Genomic DNA, 26,761 nt, shown 5'->3' on the forward strand with positions numbered 1-26,761 from the left:
CATTTTACGCTACCTTTTTATCTTGATACTTTGTAACCAGAGGTGCCCAGCGTCATGGGATGTTTTTCGGAGACAAAATTTTAAAGTCTATCTACCGTTTCTATAAATATCTCTTCATACAAGAATGGGGGCTCGTTTTGTTACAAAAATGGGGGCTCGTTTTGTTACAAAAATGGGGGATCGTTTTGTTTGATTGACTTCTTATTGATTTCTAGTTATGGTTATTATATGTTCAGTATCTCTACTTCATGGTTTAGCAACTTCCACAAGAAAACTAGTATTTCCTGTAGCAAGTATGAAAGTGAGCCGTGCTTTTTCTTTCATTAGTTTTTAATTTCAACTGCAATGAAAGGTTTGAATACCAATCCGGCTTTAGATATTTGGCATCTCGGCCGATGGTAAACAGTGTCTGGTGTTTTCTTTGTTGTAGTTCCGAGTCGGCTCGGAACTTCCGACATGTGGACTTCAGTTTTAGCGTTGGATGATATCAGGCACGATTTGTTTCGCTTGTTTGTGTTCCTGTGATACGACTGACTGGATATTGTAAAATACTCTGAGTTTTCGTTGTCTAAAGCTTTCGTATTTTTCTTATAGAAATGAAATCATGTTATCGATATTCAAACGAAAATCAATTATGATGTGCTTATCCAAACTCTATTTGTGAGTGTGTGTGTGTGTGGTGGGGGGGGGGGGTATGATGAACAATTGTTTTGGGGGGATGAGCACCCTTGTTTGTAACGCCTGTAGTTGCTCTACGGTCTCAAGTAATGCTGACAAAAAAGTTAAAATTAATGTTTTTATCAATCAGCGGATGCGTTCACACTGTGCCTTGAAATCAAGGGGCTCCAGGTTCGATACTCACTTGAGGCATATTGCACAGTGGTTCAAATTACAATTCAAATTGTCTGTTCATTCCCGATTAGCCTATCTATGCATAAAGTGGAATTAAAACAACAATTCAAACTCAAATTCGTTCACAGTTTTCAGTAAATATTATATGCCTATCTCATACATGTGCACAAAGTAACAATGATATGTTACTACGTTTTTTAAAAAAGTACATAATTGAAGACTGAAATTGGTAAATGCTGTAAGTGCCACAATAATTCAAACACAGTTTGAATGTGCATGCTTTTTAGTGTGGTTAACGTGAAATGTGGCTGGTAGCCCTCTAAGTAGTTAAAAGGGCCTGTAAAGAGGTCACTAGTGTGCACGTCTTACGGGCTGATGTGCGGAACGATGCGATTTCCAAAACCTTTCGCTTTTGGCACTTACAAGGTTTACCACTTTTAGTCCTCAATTTTGAATTAGAAATATCCCTGACTCATCATTTTCGCGAGTCGAAGTTTACAATTCACTTTATGCTCAGACGGATTATCTACACACACCTACAATTAAAAAGTTACGTCCAGCGGGAATCGAACTCTGGACCCCTCGATTGCAAACAGTGCCTGAACTACAAATCTTGCCCCTCCGCAAAATATTACCAAAGGCCCCCTACCTAATATATATACATACATATATATATATATAATGTATGTGTGTGTAGTGTGTGAATTCTCGATCTCGTGTTGACAAAGTCACATATAAGGGCCTAACGGGTGATTCAAAAGTCCCTTAACACCCCTTAAAAATAGTAAAGGAGTTAGGCTGGGTAAAATTGGTCATGATAGAAACAGGTTAGGCTTAGGAGGAACCACATCGATGTGTTCCAAGCGGACGTCCGCCATATTGAATTCAACTCAAACTTTTTAAATGGGAAGGGGGTGATGAGCATAGGCGACGATTTCTTCATAGATTTGGGGGGGGGGTGCAAAGTTTAGTAAAGCATAAATACTGATTTCTTTGTTTGCGGGGTGGGAGGGCATATTTTTTCTTCTTTTTTTAAAGTTTGGACCTAACACACTTGCGTTAACATTTATAAAATTGTAATTACAATATGTATCTTCGACAACAAAATGTATAAGTGAGGTTACATCAAACTTTATTAGCTGGGCCAAAAAATCACTGTACTACTGTGATTATGTAATTATACAACATAATACTTTACATGTAACTTTTGAATGAGAATTTAATTATCATATTCTGTGGATAATACTTTTTCCTGCAATCCTTTATAGGAGTTTAATATCTTCTCACATATTTACATAAAAATGGAAGGCCAAAGATAAAATTTTCATCCAGGTCAGGTCGATTTTTGGCACCCCAACTGTCCACCCTGTAACCCCCCGCCTCAACTTACTAACCTGATTCCACTACCTTCCACCTTCGGCCAACAAAAAACATGACCGTGCTGTGTATTTACGGTTTTAACAACGATAAATAAATGCCTTGTGTTTTCAATGCCTTAATGTCAAAGAACGCGTATATTGTAGGCTGATATAAAAATAACAGTAGTCTCTTAGTTTAAATTGCTACATGATTTTGCAATATACTTATTTCATTGAGAAGTAACTTCAATTAATATTTCTCTACACAAATCCAACTATTTATAAAACAAATATCCACATTTTTGTAATCAGAAATAAAGATTTGGCTCTACTAAATCGGGACCCCTGGTCTGGTGCCGCGGGCAATCGCTTCGCCCGGTCCTTAGGCCGCCCACACACGCACACACACCAATTGTTTTGAACGTTAGTTAAGGATTTGGTATAAATATGTAACACCGCAAGTTTCAGCCACATCAGTACAGTATGAAGTAGGACACATATGTTTACAGGAACAAAATAAAACAATACTATAATAATTCTGATTAAAGCAGTGGTATATTGGAAACAGAATATTTTCAACTTCTGCTTGACTTTTAAGAAAGGAAGCAAAGATGCCTATTTTGCAATGGACTGGCTCATTGAAGAGCATGAAGACTACAGTATCCCCACGCTTCAGTCCTCTATTCTAGCACATAATCATTCATAATATACCATGCGTTTTCCTTAATTAATTGTCGGTTTTCAAAAGGAAATACTCAAATAGTAAACGCACAAGCACAAGTAAGACACTCAAACTGGGCGATAGTCCCACATTATTGATTCTACCCATTTCAGAGCAGAATGCTGCGTAATTTCCCACCTGTCATGTGCGAAGTTTCTGCGTAGAATGGTTATGCAATATGTTGAAAGTTATGCATTGGGCCCCCTATAGGGAGACCAAACGAGAACTGGAGGGGCCCGGCCCTCTCTGGTCCTTCCGGTTTCGGCGCCAGTGGTGATGTAATATGATATGACACTGTTTTGGCACACATGGAAAATGATACATTTGTTATAATCATGCAGTCATAACTTTTTCCTGATGAAAGTTACGTTGAAGAAATCTTCAACACTGCATTTCTCGTGAATTTCTAGCCTGGTTTGATTCTAGTCTGACTGCCACGCGGGAGACTCGGGGTGGGTGATCTAGGGTCGGAATGTTTCCGGCTTTGTCCCCGCATAAAGCGGCTCCAGGGCCCAACAAACCTCAATTCAAATGATACCAGGTGAAGGGTAAAGGCGGCCGAAGCGTGCTGTTGATCACATGACTTCCAAGTTTCTGTACCCCTGAGTAACTACGTTAATTCCTTACATACGCATATGAGGAACCACTACTATGCCAATGGCTGAGGGTCCTCTAAAGGCATACTTGTCTCCGCACCCCCCCCCCCCCTTGCACTGAAGAGTTTAGCGGCTTGTAGATCCGGCACTGATTGCAAGGCGACATCATTATACATGACCATTTTATACCATTGTGTTGTTCAGTCAATCCTTATTTTGTCTTCGGAACAACCTTGTTCCTACATTATTCTTCGATTACAACTCAGTAAATATAAATTATGTATATATATCCAGGGGACGGGCCATGGGGCCATGGCTCCTCCTCGAGCCATTATTTTTTTTTATGTGAACCTATAAAAAGCTACGAAAATAACATCGACGATTTTTCAATCTTGTAAAAATTTCAATTTTGTTCTTGCTTAAATGAATGTGTTTGTTGTGTACGGAGGCAGCCTCCACAAGTCTGCGATATTAGGTTCTTTTAGTTTTATAATTATTCATGCAAGGCTACCAGCTGTGGCGGCGATTGGAGGGGTTCGGGTGGGGGTAGTTTCCCCCCACTATTTTTACATTTGCTCCTTCACTATGATCTCTTAATGCTAAGCCTTGTCTACCCAGACCCGGTGGAGGCACATAGTGGTTCGGATCCCACTTTAAACTGTAGGTGCAGTCCCAATTAGTCTATCTGTGCATAAAAGTGGACCTAGAAAAAAGCTCAAACTCAAATTTGTCTGCTAAGTAAAGTGTCCTTAACCCCCAGTTGTGACACCCATTCGCTGCTACAGGCTATCAAGTAAAAATCTCTCTCTCTTTAATTTGGTTAATCATGGCCCGCTACGATCCCTCGTAGTATGCTATCGGTTAACTCACATTGAGAATTCTATATTGTAATAATAATTGCTAATGGGCATAATTTAATTTATAAATATATTATTTTCTAAACATAGAATTATCGAGGCTCTTCAATGGTTCTGGTATAAGAAAATAAAGGAAATTTGAAAACATTTTTAATTTGCGAAACTCAGAACTATCCGAATACTTTTGACCACTATCGGCGATTGTGTGCCAATACTGGAGAAGGGGAGGAGGCAAGGACAGTTATTTTCTCTTGGTAGCCAAGGCCATAGTACGGGGGTGAAAGCGACAAAAAAAAGTCGGGGTCAACTGCCCCCAGATCATCCCAACCCCAAAGTAGCCGTTAATATATATATATATATATATATATATATATATATATATATATATATATATATATATATCTGGCCCCTCCCTTAATAAAATCCTGGGCACAGGGCTGCCCAGGACACCTTGTTTACAAGACGAAAACTTGGCTCAGTAATCGGGGAAACCACGAGACAAGGAACTGGTGGCAACAAGGATAGAAACTGAGGATTTCTTATCAAGTGCAAATAACAGCTGTAGGAAATAAAAGTAACGAAGTTGTTTTTTTGTTTTAAAATTGTTAAAACTCAACTTCAAAAGTTAGCGACACTATAGATTAATAAGAACCGATGGTGCAACAGTCCTTGAGGACCAGGCCTTCCTATGATGGTGAGTGGCCACCGGGCCCAAACACTGTCAGCCGAAAAGATTTTACGATCGGCCCTCCCTCCCCACGAGTTTCGAACCAGAGGGCGTCCCGTTGCGTGAACCAAATGATTGATGCCTTAAACCGTATAGCGACAATGTGGGACGATTGATTGCTGTAGATTATTTTACATCTCTTTTCCGCCTATTTTGGTTAATCGCGACGATGAATTTAGTGATGATATGAAGACATTGATGAAGGGACACTCAAAAAGAAGAGGCCGGAATTCTAACCCGGGACCTCCAGCATCGTAGTGCGCTTTGATAACTACTACGCCTCTTAACGATACGAGTGTCGGAGCTTCCCTCTCTCTACACCAAACCTCACACACAAAAAGCCACACTCTGTCTCCCCAACACATGCATTATATACACCTAACACACAAATACCACTTCTTCGAACACACACGACGCACATGCATGTGATTTAGGTCACTCCGTTCAGCTTATTACCTCTATGTTCAACGAAGTTATATATTTTTCGTTAGAATTTCTATTTTAGCAGGGATTCCAAATTGGGTTTTATTTCTCAAAATAATTATTAAGTTTTCTTGTCGCTTATTCAATAATAACCTTCGCTAATCCAATTATAACTTAGCAGGATGGAATCAACTATTTGCTGAATGTCTGCATTACATGTTAAACCTTCCAAGTACACATTCAACAGAAAGTTTACTTATTAATTTTTGCCTCTCGAAACTGGATGGAATTTGTAATTAACTTTCAAATCAAAATTTATTTTTGTCTTCGTTTTATATTTTTATATTGTTTTTTCATGTTGGCCATCGCTGGTCCATAATTTTGAATCTCCTCTTCATGAAGTGTGTTGATTTATTTTCGACAAGAATTCTGTATCACACAAATAAAGTTTTTATGATTAATTACGATGTAATCTCTTCCACAGTGGCGGCGATTAGGGGGCAGTAGCCCCTCACTTTTTGCCACTTTTGCTCTCGCACTATGCTAAACCTTATGTATCAAGGGAAAGTAAAGTGTTCTTGAGTTTTGGAACCCAATCGTCGCCACTACTCTTCCAATTTGAAAAGCGTTTCTGTTCAAATATATTCAGAAGAACAACTGCATGTGCAATAGAATAGTAAGCAGAGGGATCAAATGCCAAAAAAAAAAAAACCGGTTTCATCCTTAACATCTTGAACGATGCTTTAGAGCCGACGTTTTAGATGGGGGTCTCCCTGTGACGTAGTGGTAACGCAGTCGACTTCTAATCAAGGAGTCCCGAGTTCGACATTCGGTGGAAGCACATATCGGTTCGAATCCCTTCTTTAAACTGTAGGTCCAATCCAGCTTAACCATCCTCTGCCAAAAATGGATTTTAAACAAACTCGAACAAAGGTTTCATGTAACTAGATCATTCCACAATGAGTAAACCGAAGTAATATCTTCTTTTTGTAAATCAGTATAGATGTCTATTGTATTATTAAACGTGACTAAAAAATATCCGAAATTTTGAATACGTACGGATTTTTTCAGGACAGTATATTTCGTGTATTTTCCAGGCACTTTAACTACAAGAATGTTTAACTCATCTACGAACATCTAAAAATGTCAACTCTACTTGATGTATGTTGGTACCATTATTTCTTCTTCAGTACTGATTTGTGATTACAAATAATTTTTCGATCTGACATCTGTAAAAATTAAGTCACTGGAAACTGTACCATTGCGATTAATACGTTTTTCTGTCCCACCTGTGAGGCAAACCAAAAAAAGAAAAAAATAACTTTTAACGCAACGTAAAGGGTAAGATAACAAGTTATGAAAGAGTAAAGCTGTAAGTTATGAAAGGGTAAAGATGCAAGTTATAAATTATGATCAAATTTGCAAGTCTGACGGATAATTTTTGACTCTCTTAAAAACTGACAAGTACGTTACGTATCTCACACTCTTCCTGTAGGGTCCCGAGTTCAATACTCAGTGGAGGCACAACTAACTAATTAACTAACTCTCTAGCTTTCTTGAACCCGAAGGTTCATGGCTGCAGCGGAACAAGCCTTCCATCTATCTCTCAAGATCAATCCAATCGTTTCCATCCTTACCGATTTGCTTTAGGTCCATCTCAACGTTATCCCCCCACTTCGTCTTGGCCTTCCTACAGGTCCCTTACCATCAGGTTTCCAAACAAGAATCCCGTAAACATTTTTTTCCTCTCTCATTCATGCCACATTGCCTGCACACCCAAGTCTTCTTGATTTAACCATTCTAATAATACCTGAAGATGAATACAAATTATGTAGTTCTAAATATTGTAACCTTCTCCACTCACCATCTCCTCATCCCTTTTAGATCCAAATATTTTTGTAAGAATTTTATTTTCAAATACTCTAAATTTATGTTCCTCTTTCAATGTAAGGAACCAAGTTTCATATCCATATAATACTACAGGCAAAATTACTGTTTTGTATATTTTAACTTTCTGTTTCTTAGATATTATACGAGAAGATAAACGTTTATAAAGGGAAAAGTAACAAGCATTTCCCGAATTAAGCCTACTTTTTATTTCCTCTTTAATATAATTTTCATTCGTTAGTAATACTCCTAAGTACTTGAATTTGCAGACTGATTTAAACGAGTTGTTATTAATACTTAAATTTTGATTATTGCCTAACACTTGATTTCAGCCTGTAAGCATATATTTAGTTTTCTCTTTGCTAACTTCCAAACCTATCTCTCTAGCTGCTTTGAATTTTTTTTAGCGATATTCTTAATTGTTTTTATATCATCCCCCACTAAGTCTATATCATCTGCATATGCTAACTGTTTAATTTTAGTCCTTCATTAGTTTATTTTACCTTCCTAACAGCATATTCTAATGCAAAATTATAGAGCACTGGAGATAGTGCATCTCCCTGTCTCAATCCATCATGAATTGTAAATTTGTCAGACACATTAATACTTACCCGAATTTTTGTTTCACTGTTGTATATTTCTATCATATTAAAAAGCTTCTAAGGTATAATATATTATATAATTGATCTATTTTAACCCAATCACATTATTTTTAAAATCAATTAATAGCTGATGGACATTTTGATTATATTCCCACTTTTTTCTCAAGCGTCTGTCTGAAGTTAAAAATTTTGATCTAGAGGTGATCCACATTAAACCCACATTGATAATGACCTATAATTTCATTAGCATATGATGTTAATCTTGTTGAAAAAATGTTAGATAATATTTTATATGATCTTGAGAGGATAGAAATGCCTCGGTAAATTATTGCAGTTCGTTTTATCACTTTTTAAATACAGGAATAATGATGGATTCTTTCCACTGTTGAGGGATTTTTCATTTTTCCATATTAAATGAATTAATTTAAATACAACGATATTATGTGTATAATTATAATTATTATTATAATATAAAGCAATTTAATACTCTAATATACACATACATATATATTCCAATACCACAGAAACATTCGAAAATGGCTTGTGTAATATGGTAAGTGCAACATTATCATCATTGTTCTAATGTAAGTGGGTATGAAAAATCTTGGAAATATTTGTTGAGCAGTTAATCGGAGACTGTCTTAACGAGACTTAATTCCGACTGTGAGGCCACAGGAGAAAGTTTTAAAATAAAAATGTGAATTTAAAAACAGGCTATTTAAAATGAAGAAAGTCTGTCTGCTGTGAAACAAGATCAGATTCAAGTAATGTTGTATCCTTATCATGTATTGTGATGCGTCGATAATGGAGGCAATAACTCTTACGTAGATGTTTGACAATGGCATGAATTCAATATAAAATGATTTTAGATACACTGGTGAATTACATCCAATCGAATTGCAAGGGTATGTTGTAAGGTTATCAGCATAATAGCAGACGTTCAGAGTTTGGTTTGGACATGCTTTTAAGGCGGAAGAGATTCAAAAAGATATTAATATTTTTATTTATTATGATAATGAGAACTAAAGAAGTATTAGAAAAAAATATTAAAGTGTGCAAGAGCATTTCCTTTTGACATAATTTATGGTATTTGTTTCAACAAACCTCTGCAACCAGCCTGTTCTTTTGCTGTTCACTCTACTGAACTGGCATTAATACCTACCACATAATATATATTATTCTTATTTTCAGGTTTGTATTTCTGTAAGTAAAGGTAAAAGGTTCTCCATAATCAGGTTACACATATTAAGTTCCACAAATTCGTAGAAATCTTATGTCGAATCTTCATATCAAAGGATTTGTCCAATTTTTTCCCACTCCGTTACTTAGGCTAAATTCTAGAAAAATATTTCGTACTCCGAAACTTTTATGAGATGTTAGGGAATATTTTACAGCAAGTTCAAAGAGTTTGTGTAAGTCTTTATAGGTATTATTTTATGAAAATCGAAAAACAAGTTGAAATATTACCTCCAATTGTCTCGTCTGTTACCATAGGATGACTCTATTGTTATAAAGTCTTGCTAAGAAAGGATGAGTTTCAGGATCTTACATATCTATGGCACGTACTTCACGAATGTATTAAACCAAATTCCTTAGTGATACACTTTCCTGGAGGAGAAGGCCTTCGAAATGCGTTTTCTCCGGGTTACACGTCGTTAGAACAGAGAGTCTTATTTCCGGCGTTTTCTGGCCTTCATTATCACTAGGGCTCAGCAGTTGATGACCAAAAAAATGTCAAAAAATGACCTACAGAATGACCTAAAAATTATTAATAAATGACATAAAATTGCAATGACCTAAAGGAATATTCGCTCTTAAAATCAAAGCCTTATTTTTTCATAAGTTACAAGAGTAGTTGAATAGTTCAATAAAACCCATTGCTTGGTTCTTTAAGCACCTGAAGCAAAAAAAGGGGGGAGGAGCAATTAAGTTCTAATGCAATTTTATATTTTTAGTTCAAGGTTACATGAAATACACCCCAAGGCTTTTCGTATAAGTCATTCACATTCTTTCAGTGTGGGCCTTGAACGATACAGTAGTCGGTCAGCATCTGAAAATACAGTTGTGTTTCGTGTAAAATCAGATTCTTTTTGTATTGTGACTAATTTTATTTTAAAACCATAGATGAAAACGATAATGGCCATCAAGTGAACCTCAAAGTAGGCTTCACACAAAATATTTTAAGTTAGCTGGAAGAAAAATAAATTTACCACAATTAATTTAATTATTTATTCCGTTGCCAAACATTTCACTAAAAAGTAATATTGTGATATTGCATCCACCATATTTTTGATTAGTGGCGAACTTGCTAGAAAGTCTGTCAGGAAAGTTAAACATATCCCAACAACAGTGGAGGTGGCAAATACACCACAAAAATCTAAAAACTGCAACTTAAACGTCAAACAATACTGAGAAATGACTTAAAAGCAAATAAGGCTGAATATGCAAAAAATGCCAAATAAAACAATATTTTCTTGTTCTAACTGAAGGAAAACGAACTGATATGAGGTTTGGCATTGTTGTAAAGGCTCAGAAGAAAATGTGACTTTTAATTAACTTACTAGCCCCAATTATCACTGTCATTGCTTTCAAGCATCTCAACATAGAGACTTTGGAGCTTGAGTTTGAGGGTGAACGTACTGCATAAAGCAAAATTAGTCAGAATGTATGTATGCACTCATAGGATAATAGTGACTGGATATGCAGTGAAAGTGAAGCTGTCTTCTAACAATGTACTCCCCCGTGCATTTTGACCAGCAATCTCTTGACTACAACCATATTGACAGAATTTAATTCGAAATTTAGACTGTTATCAGTGCTTCGTATTTTTCTAAAAAAAATACTATCTACGTATGTCACAAGGGTTGCTGGGATATTTCAAACAATTAATATTGTACTCATTATATGTTAGTTATAACAGTGGGGTAAGACAAATGTTTATTGTATTTTTATTTTTATGTTTAATAAGTTAAACTCAAAGTAATCGCTTTACTTAATTTTAATGCTTATTGAGTTTAGAGATGAAAGAAGTAAATATATATATATAGAACACAATTTTAGAGGGGAAAAATATGTTCTATATAATATGGGAGAGTGGAAAAGAATATTGAGAGGGAAATTTTCGTGATATTGTTTCTAATTATAATTTAATTTAATATAATTCATATAATCTTTCATTTAAATTGAGTTTTGTTGCTAAAACTGACCACCTCTTACTTTATCTGAAAAAAAGTTTAATGCACTTAGTTGCCAAAGTACCATTTCGTTGTTTTTCACATCAAACAAATGGCAATTCCTTTCATGTGATATTTAATACAAAAAAATAAAAATAAAAATGTGAGAATCTGTTGCAGGGTAGTCAGTTAGAATGTCTTTTTCACTAGTTCATCAGTCAGACATAAAGTGATGACCACTGTACCAATAAAATGGTTCCTAAACCAATTCAATTTCTCAAAGGGACAGTGTATAAACTATAAGCTAACAGACAGCAGCAAAGGTATACCTAATAAGCTTACAAATATTTTTCAATTTCAGTGATTTATCCGTGGAAATTGAAAAAACCGTAAGAGCATTTTAATTGTCGTTTGCTTTAAATTGGATCAGCATAATGCAACTACCAATCACAAAGCACTTAAATGTCAGGTTGCTTTACCAAATTATCTGCTTTCAGAATTCGGGAGGATTTGCCCTTTCTCTTCCTGTTAATGATCCCATTTGGATTAATCTTATGATGCAATTTTCCAGGTGACGACATTTTCAAAGGGCAATTCAGTTAAAAATGACTAATTGGATTCTAATATCCAGGTATTGAAATAAATCCTGATTGATTGCCTACGCTTGCACAGTTCACTCATAAATCAATTCCTGTCGGATCTTTGCACACTCATAAAGTAAAACGAAAAATATTAATAAGTGTTGGTAAACTTATTCAAAGTCGTAAAATTAAACTGTTAAGCGTGGTTTATCACCTCGAATAGCACCAACTCAAGTAGCTTCGACATTACCTTAATGGCACCGGGATCGAACCTTGGGTAGCTTAGGCTTCCAGCACGATAAGAAACGTAGCGGCCAGTAGAACGAGTTTCACGTAGTAATTTTTCCGGCCGCGTCGTGTCTCTTGACGCTACTGCTCTTGTCTAATTGGTGTGTTGTGTAATCCCAGCTCCCCACTTCCCCTGCCAGCTTATAGATCGCCCGCCGTAAGAACTGAAAAGAGCTATAACATAATCTAGCATGAACCGACACGTTCATGATTAATGAAAAGGGATTACCTGTCTCGTCCAGTAGATGTCATCAAACAGGTGTTCCTCAGCCTAGTACACACAGAAAGTCTTTTAACAGATTTTCAATAAGTTCACTCCGAATGACATCTCACTGGTCCTTAAATCGTTAGAGTCTAATTACTGATTGTTCTCCTGAACTTTGACCAAAGACTCACACCCAACTTGATCCTAAAATAAACTCTTTCTTCCCAGATCCAAACTCAACTCTCTTCTCTCGCTCTCCAAAACAACAACTCATCCTCTCTCCCAAAAACCACAAATTCTTAACCTTTCTCTCCTGCTCCAAGCGCTTGTTAATTCCCCTGAATTAACTCCCCCCTTCTCATTTTACCATTCAAGGCTTCCAACAATGCACAATATGGTCCTACCTTAGTTGACACATTCTTAACTTTTCTGCCAGCAGTAGAATGACTGAGTTACTCAGGAATGCTAAGGATGATACGGCGTCCGAACTGCCACTGGACTGATTGTACTGTATGAATTGAGATCCGATGCAGTGTGTCACACGCCTTCGACAGGTGTCGAACCTGGATCTCCTTGATTACAAGGCATTGCCATCGGAATGTCACCTCTCTTGGGAATGTTTTCATGTTTTCATAGATTTATAAAATTGACTACCGATATTAGTCGTGGTCGTCACTTGTTACTTTTTTCTCACCAAACGTCTTAGTAGAGGATTCATCCCTCTGACATTAGTCTAAGGCTCGCTTTAGGCGAAAGCATTTTCCTTAGGATTTATGCCATGAGCAAAATCCTTCCGTGTAAAGTAAAAAATCTTATGGCTTTTCAGATGCCATGGCATATTTCATGGCATTTTTCAAAGATAGAACCCGTCCTATTTCCGTAGCATTTTTCGTAGCATAACCAATCAGAGGGGACCTCTAGGGCACGAGTGAACATGTAATGGCGGCCGCGTGATATGTAAACAATGGTTCACTTCACATTTTTAAAAGCCGATAACTATTGAACTGAGAGGAATAGCATTTCGTATAAAACCTTATTACGTATAAAACGATGGCGCTGCTTAAATACATACTTTACAACGTTTACTGTACACGTATGGAAGAATATTTTAGTCTTTCAAATAAACACCGTGCACTCAGCATAGATGGTGTAACACGACGTGCCTTTCATGCTGTATATGTTATACATTGTAATCGCAAAAGCTAGCCGAAAAGTTTTACGTAGCATTTATGATAGCACAAATAAGGAAATACTCTCGTCTAAAGCCGGCTTAATGTTTACGTTAAGTATTTCACATTACAAGAACTTTCCCTACGTTATGAGGTCTTCTCTGGACTTTTTTATGAATGTCTGCAACAACATAGCACAAGCATTTATGATTAATTTTCATGAGCAATATTATTGTAGCTTTATTTGTAGAGAGGAAATTTAAATTATAATAATATAATAACTTTTCCTGTTATCCTTTCGAAGTTCTCACTTTTTTCTCTACCCTTAATCTGATGCTGCATCGGATTTAAGTTGTACCCTGAAAAAACAACGACCACGTTCTGGAACTGATAAATAATTATGAGTTTCCTTCTGTTTCGTAAACAGCTGCAAACCAATTACTTGTTTTCCTAAAATGTTAAATTCAACATTTCAATTCTGCATTAATTTTAGAAAAGCCTTCGGTTAAATCTTGTAATCAAGCAACGTGGTGATTTTTCTGTTAGGGAATTGTGTTTATATATAGGACAGAAAAGTACTGCAGTGTGTTGGTTCTTTTTCTTTTAAGTCCATTGAGTTGGATTTGGGTATATTTAAGTAAAATAGTGCAGAACTTTCAAAGCTTATCTTTCTATACAGGAAAGAGATTGTTCTTTCAATAATTATTCAGGCATACACTTTATTTGTACATAAAAGGGCGAACCGCCAAAGTCTCCCCTCCTCCAACCGTATACTTTCGGAGGTATGCGCTTATGCCCTGGTACCTGAAAATTAGGCCATGGCGCCAGTTCCGCAATTTTTTTTAACGGATTCTCTAGCTTTTCTTCGATTTATTCTTTATTTTCCTTTTTGTTTACAGTAATTTACTGTGACATTGGCATGAATGTCACAGTGTGAAGAACTAAGTTCGTTCGGTTTTCCTTAACCAATTTGGTTTTACGAATTCTACAAGGACATGAGTAAGATTGCAGTATAAATTTGTAAGAATAGGAGATAAATGTATGCTATAGGGTAGACCGGGGCTATATCGATAATTTCACATTGAACAGTACATAAAAAGTTTTTAAAAAAAACTTTTCCTCACAAAACTATTAATTTATTCTGATACACCATTCTTTTGGCTACAAAAGTACACAATTGAAAATTAAATGTTTACATTTCTGATACTTGTAAAAATGGAAAAAGTGAAACACTACACATTGCAAGATTTTGCAAAATTACGGGGTAATTCCGATCATTGATGGGGCTATTCTGATCACTTGTAAAATCACATGTTTAGATACATTTCCCACAAATGAATTGTTTCTTACCAAAAGCCCCGACACATATTTCATGAAACCAAGTTGTGCATCGTTGACATCGTATCCAGTCACCTTTAAGAGCACTTTCGTCGGAGTAGTACAACTGACCGCAAAAACCGCAAGGGATATTGTCTGCATCGTTACCGAAATTCTTAGTTTTCTGTTGTTTTTTCATTTTCTTCCCTACAGACGTATGCTCGTCAGATGTTAAGTGGCATGCTCCCATTTTACGTCTACATCGTCTTGTCTTTTCTGGATGTTTGGTGGGAGATGGGATTATTTCAGAGAATGGTGAAGTAGAAGAGGATGTGGTTGGTAAATTTGTAGAGGCCCTGAGAGGGGAAGATGGTGCAGTAGAAGGGACAGATGTAGGGCTAGGCCTATCATTAGGTTGTGTAGGTACATTACAATGTTCATTGAGAATTACCGATGACAAAAACTTGTCCTGCGGAATGGCATTTGGATTATAAGGAAATATCCCTGTACATTGGAACCCTTTGGTAGGATAAGCTGGTGTTGCACTCCTGTTCCAAGCGGCCGTAAATATTTTCCCAAACACAAATTTGTTGATTGTAGAATCAGGGTGGTTGTGAAGATATGATGTTGCAGCGTCATGGTAAAATGTTTTCATTGGTTTAAAAACTGCTCTATCTAACGGTTGCAAGGCGTGTGTGGTGTGCGGTGGGAGACAGAGCAGTTCTATGTTGTGTTCTTTGCAAAACTCCACGCATTGCAGAGAACAGTGTGAGGTATGCCCATCTAGAATCAGTAGACACCTTCCTTGCACGCGGTTTCTCTGGAAATGCTGAAGCCATAGTAAAAAGATGTCTTCATTAATGTAGCCTGAGTCTGTCATTTCTACCATGGCACCTGGAGGAAGTTCCTTTTTGAACACCTCTTTGAATCGTTTGCCCTTGAAAATGATGAAAGGTGGAATGAAACTACCAGAAGCATTACAACACACTACTGCCGTTACATTCTCGCCTCTTTCTACACTTGTAATCTTCATTACTTCCCGTTTTCCCTTCTCTGCTACAATTCTTGATGGTTTGTTGTTTAATGGAAAACCACTCTCATCGACATTGTATATTTTTTCTGGTGTATGAAGCATAGTAGGAACCGTGTCCATTGTAACTCTTCGATATAATTCAAAAAACTCCTGTACAACCCTTATCGTCATTCCCTCAGCCCTGGCCTTGGAAAGACCCTCTGGTTTCCTTAGCGAAAGGTCGGTATGTCGCTTCATAAAGCCAGAAAACCAATCCTCTCCAGCTGCCTTCTGAGTACCCCAGGGATGACAGATTTGATGTTTGTCTGCAAACATAAACGCAGCCTGTTTAACTACTGCAGGTGTGATTCCGAAGCCTCTACTTGCCAAATCCTTCAACCTCTCCGCCAACTCTTTCTCTTGATCTTTCGACAGGATGGTTGGATGTCCAACTGCTTTTGGAATGCTGTTTTCTTCTTGTAAGACCTGGCTTCTTCTAGCACTGGAAATCCTATTCTGTAATGACGTGTATGGCACGTTGAAGAGGCCCGCCGCAGCACGTAAACTTACATCTCCAAGCAGCACGCTTGCAACAGCTCTGTTCATATTATCCTCCGACCATTTGATTCGAATTCCTTTCGACTTGTACGTGCGCACCATCTGCAACGATAACAAAGTTATCGTAATTAATTTTTGGAGTGTAGTAGCACAAAATCTGCTGATCGATATAGCCCCGGAAAAAATGATCGTAAAAGCCCCAAAAGCCGATATTTCTTTCATTGTTTGGCTACACTGCGCTATAACTAATATACCTACCCCATTGTTACATATATAGTTATTCACTTACTCACAATAATGTGGCTGGTACAGCTTACGTTCAAAAGCTTATCTGTTTAACTATGCGAAAATGCACATGCAGAGTACATACCTTGTTTCAAAAACCAATTTTTTCCAGGCAGATCACTTAACCAACAGCAGCAATGTCGTGCGCGTCTGATCCGTTTCGGTTCTCCTTCTCCACTGATGCCATGCAGTTTGCCAACCCGAGCATTAACAATGCGCTAGGATCGAATATTCTTTCGTCGATCGGAATAGCCCCATGGTCGAAATAGCCCCGGTCTACCCTAGGTCTTTCCACTCTTACGGCGACCGGTCCTGGTTCTGACAAGGGAAATGGGGAGCTTCGCCAGAATTTTTCCTAGGAGGGTCGGATCGAAGATGTCGACGAAACTCCCTCCCCTCAAAAATATTGCGATTTAGACCAGTGGCATATATAGAAGTTTGTCAAGGAGGGGTTCATTTTTTTAAATTTTTGCATTATCGGTATTTTAAATTGTTTTTATTATTATTATTATTATTATTGACCGGATCAAGAAAATGTGGGGCGTTACCCCCACACCCCCTATACGCCTTCATGGCGTGGTGCTATGCACAGGGGAGCACTTTATTTTTTCTTACTTACTTACTAGTAGTAGTAGTAGCAGTAGCAGTAGCAGCTGTAGTAGCAGTAGCAGTTTTAGTTTAGTTTATTTTAGCATCCAATAAATTTATTATATGAATAATATAGTACTTGTTACAACCATGTTTACATAATAGTTACTTGTAACATTAGTAGCAGTAGCAGTAGGAAACGCAGTAGTATAAGAAGCTTCAGAACGTGTGAAAGTTACAAATTAGCAGTTTCAGTTTCGTACCAAATTCGATATCTCAAGACCATTTTTAAACAATGACGCAAAATGAGATGAAATAAAGTGCTTCGTTTATAAATTGCCATAAATTGAAAAAAAGTAGATGGAAATTTCCAGGGGGGTCGACCGACCGGTTCGACCCCCTCTGCCGACGTCCAGGCGCAGAGCAACCATACAACAGCAGTGGCGCAGAGAGACACGACGCGGCGGGAAGAAGAACTACGTGAACATCGTTGTACTGGCTGCTGAATTTTTTATCGTGCTGGATTGGTCGCTTCACCGCTCCTCACTTCCCTTGCCAGCATTAGGATCGGCCGCCGTAACAGTAGAAAATACCTTTTCTTACAAACTGCTCCTGGTGCCTTACCGCATGTAGATTTGTGTTGGAATATTTAGCTTGCGCATAATAGAATTTAATTTGTTAATTGTACGTGTATTTTAAGTAACTTAATTTTATACTCTTATGTGAAACATGTAAATAAATCACTTGCGAATCAGTCGAATTCACCCATTTCATTTCAGAGGCAGTTTAAAGTGTGGTCCAAACCATTATGTGCTTCCACCTGGGATCCGTTGATTACAAGGCAATGACGTTACCATTAATCCATCTTGTAAGCTCAATGGTAGCTCTTAAAACTAACTTGATATTAGATTTCAACATCGTAACGGAATAGACGCTATTATCCATTTGCTTCATATTCGGAATTGTCAATCACAAGTTTTCCTTGAAGAGAGATTACTGAAATCTCCTACCAATAAATAATAACTGCAGCAGAAATGTGATTGTGTACGCGCATGTACTTGTTCTCAACACATATTTCATGTAGTAAATCAAAAAATAAAACGTGTTTGGCACGAAATGGGAATTGTGGACGTTTCGCAAATTTCAACACATTTCGTGCTTAAAAACGACAAATCTTGAGAAAAATTTACATTTGGCTTGTGGTTTAGGCTTAAAACTAAAATGTATTTATTCATGCATGTATGAAGTGAATGTTTCGCAACAATTTTATCCCACGAAAACTGTGACGCTAGTTATTCACAGAACAGTTTTTTCAACTACACAAAACTACTTCTAAACACGTGCATGTTCCCCACGATTTTGTTTTACCTAATATCGAGCATCACCGAGCAAAGTGGCGGGATTCCCGCGGGGGATCGAGTGCGCACTTACCGTCACACGCGAGAATTAATTTTAAATAACTTCCTTAAATATAGTTTCCAATCTATTATACTGTCACAATCAGCCGTAGGCCACGTGACCTAGAAATTAAAATACTAGTTTAAAGGCACAACGAAGACATAATTTTTTTGTGCTAAAGTTAAAACACGGATTTTGTGGGGGAAAAAAATATGGTCTCTATCCATTAGATATGAAACAAATATTCTAGGCATAATTTCGGTGACAAACCTCTTAAGATCTTTTAGACTTTAAATAATACAGTAAAACATCGTTAATCCGGACCCTTATAAGCCGGAACTCGCTTAATCTGGACAGGCAAAAGGCCAAAGAAAACAAAAGCAGAATGCAAGGTTTTAAATGTGGCTAGAACTTAACAAGAGAACTTCCCACTGATGAAATTCTGTTTCCCGCAGACTTTGTACTGTACTGTATAGTGTATTTAGGCCTATGCCCTTTAAATAAACAATATTAAACGTGTTTTGTTGCTATGAACGGAGTTTTAATGCACTTTCTACTGGTTTTTTTAGGTTATTTAAGTTAATCCGGACTTTCCTCAAACCGGTCAACGTATCCCCCTATTAGTCCGGATTAACGAGGTTTTACTGTATACACAATAATACCCACAATAATTCTTACAGCTTTTGCCCCATACGTTATTTGTCTAATGGTTTCCCAATAATTCATAGAAGTAAAATGGCAGGAAATATCTCTGGAAGTTTCTGCTGTAAGAACGAATGAATGTATAAGATTCTTTAACAATTATGGTGGAAAATTGTACTTCGTAATAACAACAATTGCGTTTTCCTCGTTTATTGAAAATCGCACGTAAATGCCTCTTCCAATTTGTTCAGATTTTCGAAAAATCGATTCTCGAATCTCATCAAAGGCGTTTTCTTCTCGTCGTGCTCGATGAGAGAATATTCGGTTTATCGGAGCAGGAAATCGACTCCATTTATTTAGTTTTCCTCTTATTTGATCCTGCTCGCTCCCCTTTTCAATAAGAGCTCCATGCATTTCCTTAGAAGCGGAAGCTCATTCCAATAAATGTCTCCTCGTCTGATTAGTTTACTCCGTTGAAAACATAGCCTTTTCAAGCTTTACCATGCCTCTGTAACTTTTGCTGAGAGTCTAACTGATTTTGCTTAATTCAAGTAATTGGTTGCAAAATTTCAGAAAATAATCGTTATAACAAATTCGTTGGACACATTACACTGTTCAACAGTAAAAATGTAAATGAAATAAAAGTAGTCAGTGGTGCTGATAGTGAATATGGTAATGAAAATTATCTCTAATTTTCATTTTACAAGGGGTGGTTAGAAATAAGTGGAAATTTACACAATGATAGAAAATTAATACTTTAGGCTAGAAACACTGCACGGAATTTCCTACAGTCAGATTTCTCGGTTCCTGATCTTTATTGCAAAATTCTTAATCTTTTATATATTGGAAGTATGGTCTCCTGTGCAATTTTCAGTGAACTTAAATGTGCAAATAGTGGTAACATCTGTAGGGAATTGACAGTTGGAGAAGATCTAATATTTATCTGAATAGAGAAAAATGCTCTGGAGTTGTGTGTTGTGTCATCTGTGCTATTTGTGCGAGGAAGTTTGTATTTATGCCAGCAATCAATGAAAATAGATAAAGTGTGAATGGGCATTCAATGCCCTTAGCAGTGCCCAAGATTTGGAAAGAGCACACTGTCCAGAAACGAGATTGCCTCTCTCCCACTTTTAGCCCCACAATTACAGAGGAGGAATGTACTGGATGAAAATGTATCTGGTGTATAGAGAAAGTTCACTTCCTTCTTCAACCTTGCAGCATGGATGACCGTAGAAGTCCTCGGAATCAGTTAGAAGCTTGAAGAGTGGAAAGTGTTCATTGGCTCTTCTGCTTTCGGAAGCAATATTCCTCCATATATGGGAAACGATATTCCTTTCACTTCCAATCGGACATATGAGTATATTTCCCGTGAAGAAATCTTATGAAACTATGTAACATCTCCTTGAAGTCATAATATATAGTGACTTCTAGGGATAGAGTTAAGGTGTATCTGCACTCTTTATAGGCATGCAGGTAGGGTGTAGGACATATTGTCGTCTAATTGCCAGATTTAAAAGTTTTACAGTTATTGGAGAACACTTCTCAGGACGTACAGAGTTTTTCGTCTGTACAGCTACACAATACAAAACTACACTGATGGAACTATTTAATGCCATCGAAAACAGCAAATCGTTAAAATTGGACTTATCATGTTTTTCCACTGTCCTCTTCAATTTCAAGAGAATTCCAAGTAAAATTGAATTAAAATTATAATTTACAGCCCCTATTTTAACATTAAAAAGATAAATTGTAAAATATAAAACAATAATGGAATGACTGTACAGAATTATTCATTATTGTTAATTTACATATTTGAAAAGTGACCATTTTACCTGTGCATATGTAACACATTCCAACCAATGGTGGTGGAGGACTCGCTTTCCGGGTGCAGACCAGAGTTGCCACTGCTGTTTCTTCAGGCTATGAAGAACTGAATTTTAAGATTCAGCAGCTATTTAAAATAGAAAAATCCTAAATTACCACAAGTTGTTTCAGCTGTAGTAGTAATTATAATCATTATCATCCTTCTTACTATGGCCGAGATGCAGGTGATGATCCTCTTATGTACGGCGCAAGGCAAAGTAATGGCATCAAAATTCAAAACGTTTCGTTGTTAGGCAGAGACACGTGTGTTCGAAATATTCCCCTAAACTACACATCTGTTGTTTAATTTATAAACTTCAAAATGTGTGCCACATGTTGCAAATAGAAAGTCTATAATGATAATCGATTTCTCTCCATGCATGACACAGCATCTTTTCAGTCTTTTCTGCTATCCTCGTCTTCAACGTTTCAACTGGTGAACTATGAATTTGAATCCCCACAGAAAAAAAAGCGTCTAAAGGTGTAATATAGGGAGAACATGGACGCCAGGATATTGGACAATCCCTCCTAATCCATAAGTTTGAAACATGTTACTCAAGTACCAGCGAAGACCTAAACCACAATGTGGAGATTTTGTCTAACACATGGAGAGAAATCGAGTATCAAAAACACGTGTCTGTGCTTAACATAACATTTTTTTCATATCTTTTTAGATTTGGTGTTATTTCCATAAAATCACATGTCCCTCCTTGTATATTTCCGTGTAATAAAGGTTTGAAATCAGGGAAAGTCTTTATGCTCACCAGACATTATGAACAGTCATTAGCCGGTCGGCCCCCGTGGCGGAGTGGTTAGCACATCGCGCTATGACGCCAGCGGTCCCAGGTTTGAATCTTGGCTGTTTGTGAGTGTCCATTCATCAATTTCGTCATATCATCATGCATCCTCATCTTCGCAAATTAGCTAAAAGTGGCAGAAAAAGTGAAGTAAAATAAATCAAATAATAATAAAGTGACATCTCAGCCCTTACCTTGTACTTCAAATCATTCATTTCCCCAATACTAGAATACTGCTCTCCTGTCTGGTCCATGGTGTGTCCCACTCAACTTTCTAGAATCGATTCAGTCTTTCACTTCTTCCTAGCTACAGTTCGATACAGTGTTCCCTCATTACGCAATTTTTCATCTCCGCATCTCTTGTCTTTTCTTAAGTTACAAAAGGCTTATCAGAAACGTTTGCAGAATGATTTAAGTTATTTAAACAAAATTGTGAATGGGAAAATCCGCTGCAACACACTCCTTGACGAATTCCATTTTCGAGTAGCTATGCTCACAACACGCAACATAAGATTATTTTATGCAAAGAAACCTAGACTACAAATTCAAAAAAGATCTCTCTTTTACAGACTTGCCACACAATACAATGACCTCCCATCAAGAATCCATATATTTTCCTCCGAGTTTGCCTTTCGGTCTTCTATTAGAATAAATGTTTGTAAATAATATCAAATAGTGCCATCTCTTGCTTATTTGTCTTGTCAATTTGCCATTCTCTTTGTGTTATTTTGTTACTTTTAATTATTATTTTTTAATATCTTTTTGCTTATCATTATTATTATTGCGTTTTCATTGTTGACAATTTCAGTGTAAAATGGCCATCTGTGCTGTATCTGGAAATTTCTTAATAAATAAATAAATAAGAGAACAGTCATTACTTTTCTTACCTTGTAAACTTGCCACTGACAACACGATTTTTATTTCAAAGACAATCAAACAAAGAGTGTAACTTCATTTTGGTTGGTTGAACAATATAAATGTACTTAATAAATTATATTTATTGTGTTCTCCTTGACAGATCGCGAAGATTTCCTACCTCGTACATTTGACGAAGGAACAGGACTTCCAGGTGTTTGCAGGATCAGCATCTTGTGTACTACCAGGGTTGCTAACGGGTACGACTATTTATTATATTTTAACTAAAATACATAGATATGTTTATTCGCCTAAAAATGTTTATGTTTCTATTTGAATTTCTATACATTTCTATCATTAGTAATAACAATGTTAAGATTGATTTCTGTCAAAAGAATAGCGTACATATATATTAATTACATTGAATTTTCGGACTGTGGTTTATTAGCTACAAACAACCACAGTGTTATTGTATGAACAATTTTTACATAAAATTCTGTATGTTCATATTTTTTTGGTTTAAAAAATACTATTGTTAATTGAATTTTCGGACGTTAAAGACGTTGAAGCAAGGAAGTTGAATATATATATATATATATATATATATATATATATATATATATATATATATATATCAACAGTTTTGTTTTGCGAAGACAAGGTATTCCACCTTGTGTAAAAAGGAAGAGTGCACTGTTTTCACTCTGATCTAGGAATAAGGTTTTGCAGCATTGTTCCGAATCGTGAGCCATAAACTCCTTGTCTAAATTACACCATATCCAAAATGAACAATACCAACTTGTTCTTGAATTTGAATTTAAAATTTTGGGTGCGTCAGCACTTAGGTTATTTTTCACCCTTCACATTATATGGGGTCCAGCCCCTTATCATAACTAAAATAGCATAATTGCAGTGTCGTGTTACTAAAATATTAAAATATTCTGACTTTCGTTAAAAGCCGAGGCTGTAAAGAGGCAGTCAGCACACACAAGGACAAAAAACAGGACAACATACACAAAATTATACTGGACATACTGCCAGTCGCCAGAGACTCGTTAGTCTGCAAAATGCAGTCCAGGGTGTACTACGTGGAAGTGAGGTTGACAATTGCGTGTACTACGTGGAAGGTCACCCCTTACACACCCAAACTTGTTCTGTTTCACTCTGACGCCGAGAGACACGACGCGGTGGGAGAAAGTACTACGTGAACCTCGTTTTACTGCCTGCTGCGTTTCATATCGTGCTGGATTGGTCGCTTCCCCGCTCCCCACTTCCCTTGCCAGGATTAAGATCGGCCGCCGTAAGAGTAGAATAGACCTTTAGTAGTTTTCAGAATTAATTGACAGGTAACCAACCTATGGCGCTATACTTCCACTGTCTTGACCATACATTGATTCTTGTCATCAATGTCAATGAATTGAGAAATACCGCTGAGACGACAAAGGAAATCCTTTCTCTTGTAGGAAGAATTGTTTTATTTCGGAACACGACTCCCAATAATACCGGTCTCTATTGTGAAAAGCGGTCGGCAAAGCTTAAGATAAAATTTCCACCCGCGCGAGATGGATTTTTGAAAAACCCCCTTAATTTGTATCATATTTCTCCGACTTTCCATCTTCCTCCAACAAAAAACATGGTGTCCATAAATCATTCAGGCGATAAATGATCTAAATATCTTTACTGCATAAAGTTTCTCCGAAATAAAAGACACGGCATTGTATTATGTTACGTGCCTAAACGGCCGAACCCAATGATCAACATAGGGAGAATTAGTTGGCGGAAGCAACAATAGATGGCAGCGCGACGGAAAGGCAGAAAGTAAATTGATTGACGAAATTAGAGGAGACAGAAAGTGATCATATTAAACAAAACAAATTAAAGACAACGAGTACAGATTAAACCATTGTAAATATATGATAAGAAATATAAAATAATAGTGGAATTATAATGATTAATAAAATACTCATGAATTATAGGAGAATAAGGAAGTCAAGATGTCGATTCGAATCAAGGTAGATTCGATTCGAATCTGTGTCTTTTATCACTGGCGAGGAGGAACGCCTCGTTAGGTTCTTGGTTGTTTCCCATTGGTGGCGCTATATTGATATTTGTCGCCCCTAAGCACTACGGTTGCGCTAGGTGACTTGAGTCGCACTGGGCCATAGGTAGCGCTCTTACATTAGCGATCCTGGGTTGTCCTTTTGATCGTTATTTAGGTGGCGCTATATCCAGATTTGTCTCCCCAAAATACATCTGAGTTTTGTTAGCCAAATTCAGGCTTCAGGCCGAAGTAACGGGGGAAACGCTGAGGGAAAAGAAGAAATAGATGATCTTTCTACAAAAGAATAGAAGAAATAAATGATCTTTCTACAGAAGAAATAGAAGAAGTAGATGTTCCTTCTATAGAAGAATAGAAGAAATAGTTAAACTTGTCATAGAAGAGTAGAAGAAGAAGTTAACCTTTCCCAAAGAAGAAGAAGTTGACCAGTCCATAGAAGGAAGAAGAAGAAGCCAACCCTTTTTCCTAGAAGAAGAATATAATTTTTTATTGAGAATTTATGCATATAATATTTGCAATTGTGAAGGTTTCAGAATATATATTCTCATTCTTATATCCATTGGCATATATCTCTGCTTTCTGATTTACATTCCAAAGAAAATAACCCATAACCCTCGAGATTAGCCGTGGAATACAGAAGCTGTACTCCTAAAGTGTGACATACAGGAAGGCACGTAGTAATTAATTGACTCAAAGAATTTTAGTGAACTACTAAACCTTTACTAATGAACCTCTACATAGGTCGCTTTCACAATTTCAAGTCTATTGATGAATTCACTCCACGTGTTGCGGTTCATATCCACGGTGATTGACGTCACATCGATACTGGACTTCAATTCCTCCTAGTCCGTAACCCTATATTCTACAATTGTGTCTATTAACCACATCTTACACAAAGAAAGTAGCCTCATCACTACTCACAAGACGGTCAGTAAAATGTTCATCTTCAGCGATTCTAGCAAGAATGTGTTCCTTCAAGTAATACTGTTTTGTCGCAATGCATGATGGTACCGAATGTTGTCAAGTACATGGAATATTTTTTTTCTTAGATGTTCTTCATGTTAATACTAAAGACCTCCACTCCACATTCATAGAAAGATTTTTATGCACAAAGTTTACAGAGTGAATAATATCTGAACACGCTGTACATTTATGGTTTTAATGTGGAAAAACAATAGCCATATTTTAAAAAAACTTTAAGTGTTTCTGCTAAAGAACACGTTTATTGTAGGTATGTGTTTATTTAATGCCTGCATAATTATATCAATAACAATAGTAGACCTAAAGTCTTTAATTGCTACGTGAATTTGAAATACATTTTACTGTTATTATGGTGCAGCAGTAACTTCTACTAATTCAATAAATCAAACCCTTTTTAAAACAAATACCAACACACCCGGTGGAAGATATGTGTACATAGCTTTTCAAATCCCACTTTAAAGCGTAGGTCCAGTACCAATTAGCCTTTCTGTGTATAAAGTGTACTTATAAACTCACATAGGCGAATAGCCAGGCTGGTGTTAGTTTTTGAAGCTATTTAGAGGAGACTTCTCCGTTTGGTGTTCACCAAGGACGCACCCCGGCCGCCCCTGCGCCAACGTACAAGAATATCATAATATTTTCGGAGAAGTTTCGTTCTATCGTACATGCTGTGAAAGAACGTCCAGGGAAGTCACCAAAGCTCAACAACTCGACACCTCTGCAACAATTACAACCTTTCTCCTATTGATTAGGGGAGGCACGGACCGCACCATCAAAATTGGGGATGGGGTGAATTTTTCCTTAAAGTAATATAAAATACAACATGTATATATTTTTATTAAAAATATGTAAAACGTTTGCTTCTTGGTACCATTCTGTAATGTGTGGGATAAGGAGGGGGAGAGGAGAATAATAATATATTTCCTGAACAATCACTTTTGCTGTTTCAAGTCACTTTTGCTACTAG

The 26,761-nt window shown here is 36.9% G+C and overlaps 1 protein-coding gene across 1 annotated transcript in view; it reads left to right on the forward strand.

The window, feature by feature from the left end:
- The window catches only part of LOC146003073 (4-hydroxy-2-oxoglutarate aldolase, mitochondrial-like), a 150,215-nt gene that overhangs the window by 119,328 nt on the left and 4,126 nt on the right, over positions 1–26,761 (forward strand). The window contains exon 5 of the mRNA XM_083141244.1: positions 22,918–23,014. Coding sequence (XP_082997370.1) covers positions 22,918–23,014 — 97 coding nt within the window. The remainder of the gene's footprint in view (positions 1–22,917; positions 23,015–26,761) is intronic.

This window comes from Lepisma saccharinum, chromosome 19, assembly GCF_977018435.1.
Source record: "Lepisma saccharinum chromosome 19, izLepSacc3.1, whole genome shotgun sequence".
Taxonomy (NCBI): domain Eukaryota; kingdom Metazoa; phylum Arthropoda; class Insecta; order Zygentoma; family Lepismatidae; genus Lepisma; species Lepisma saccharinum.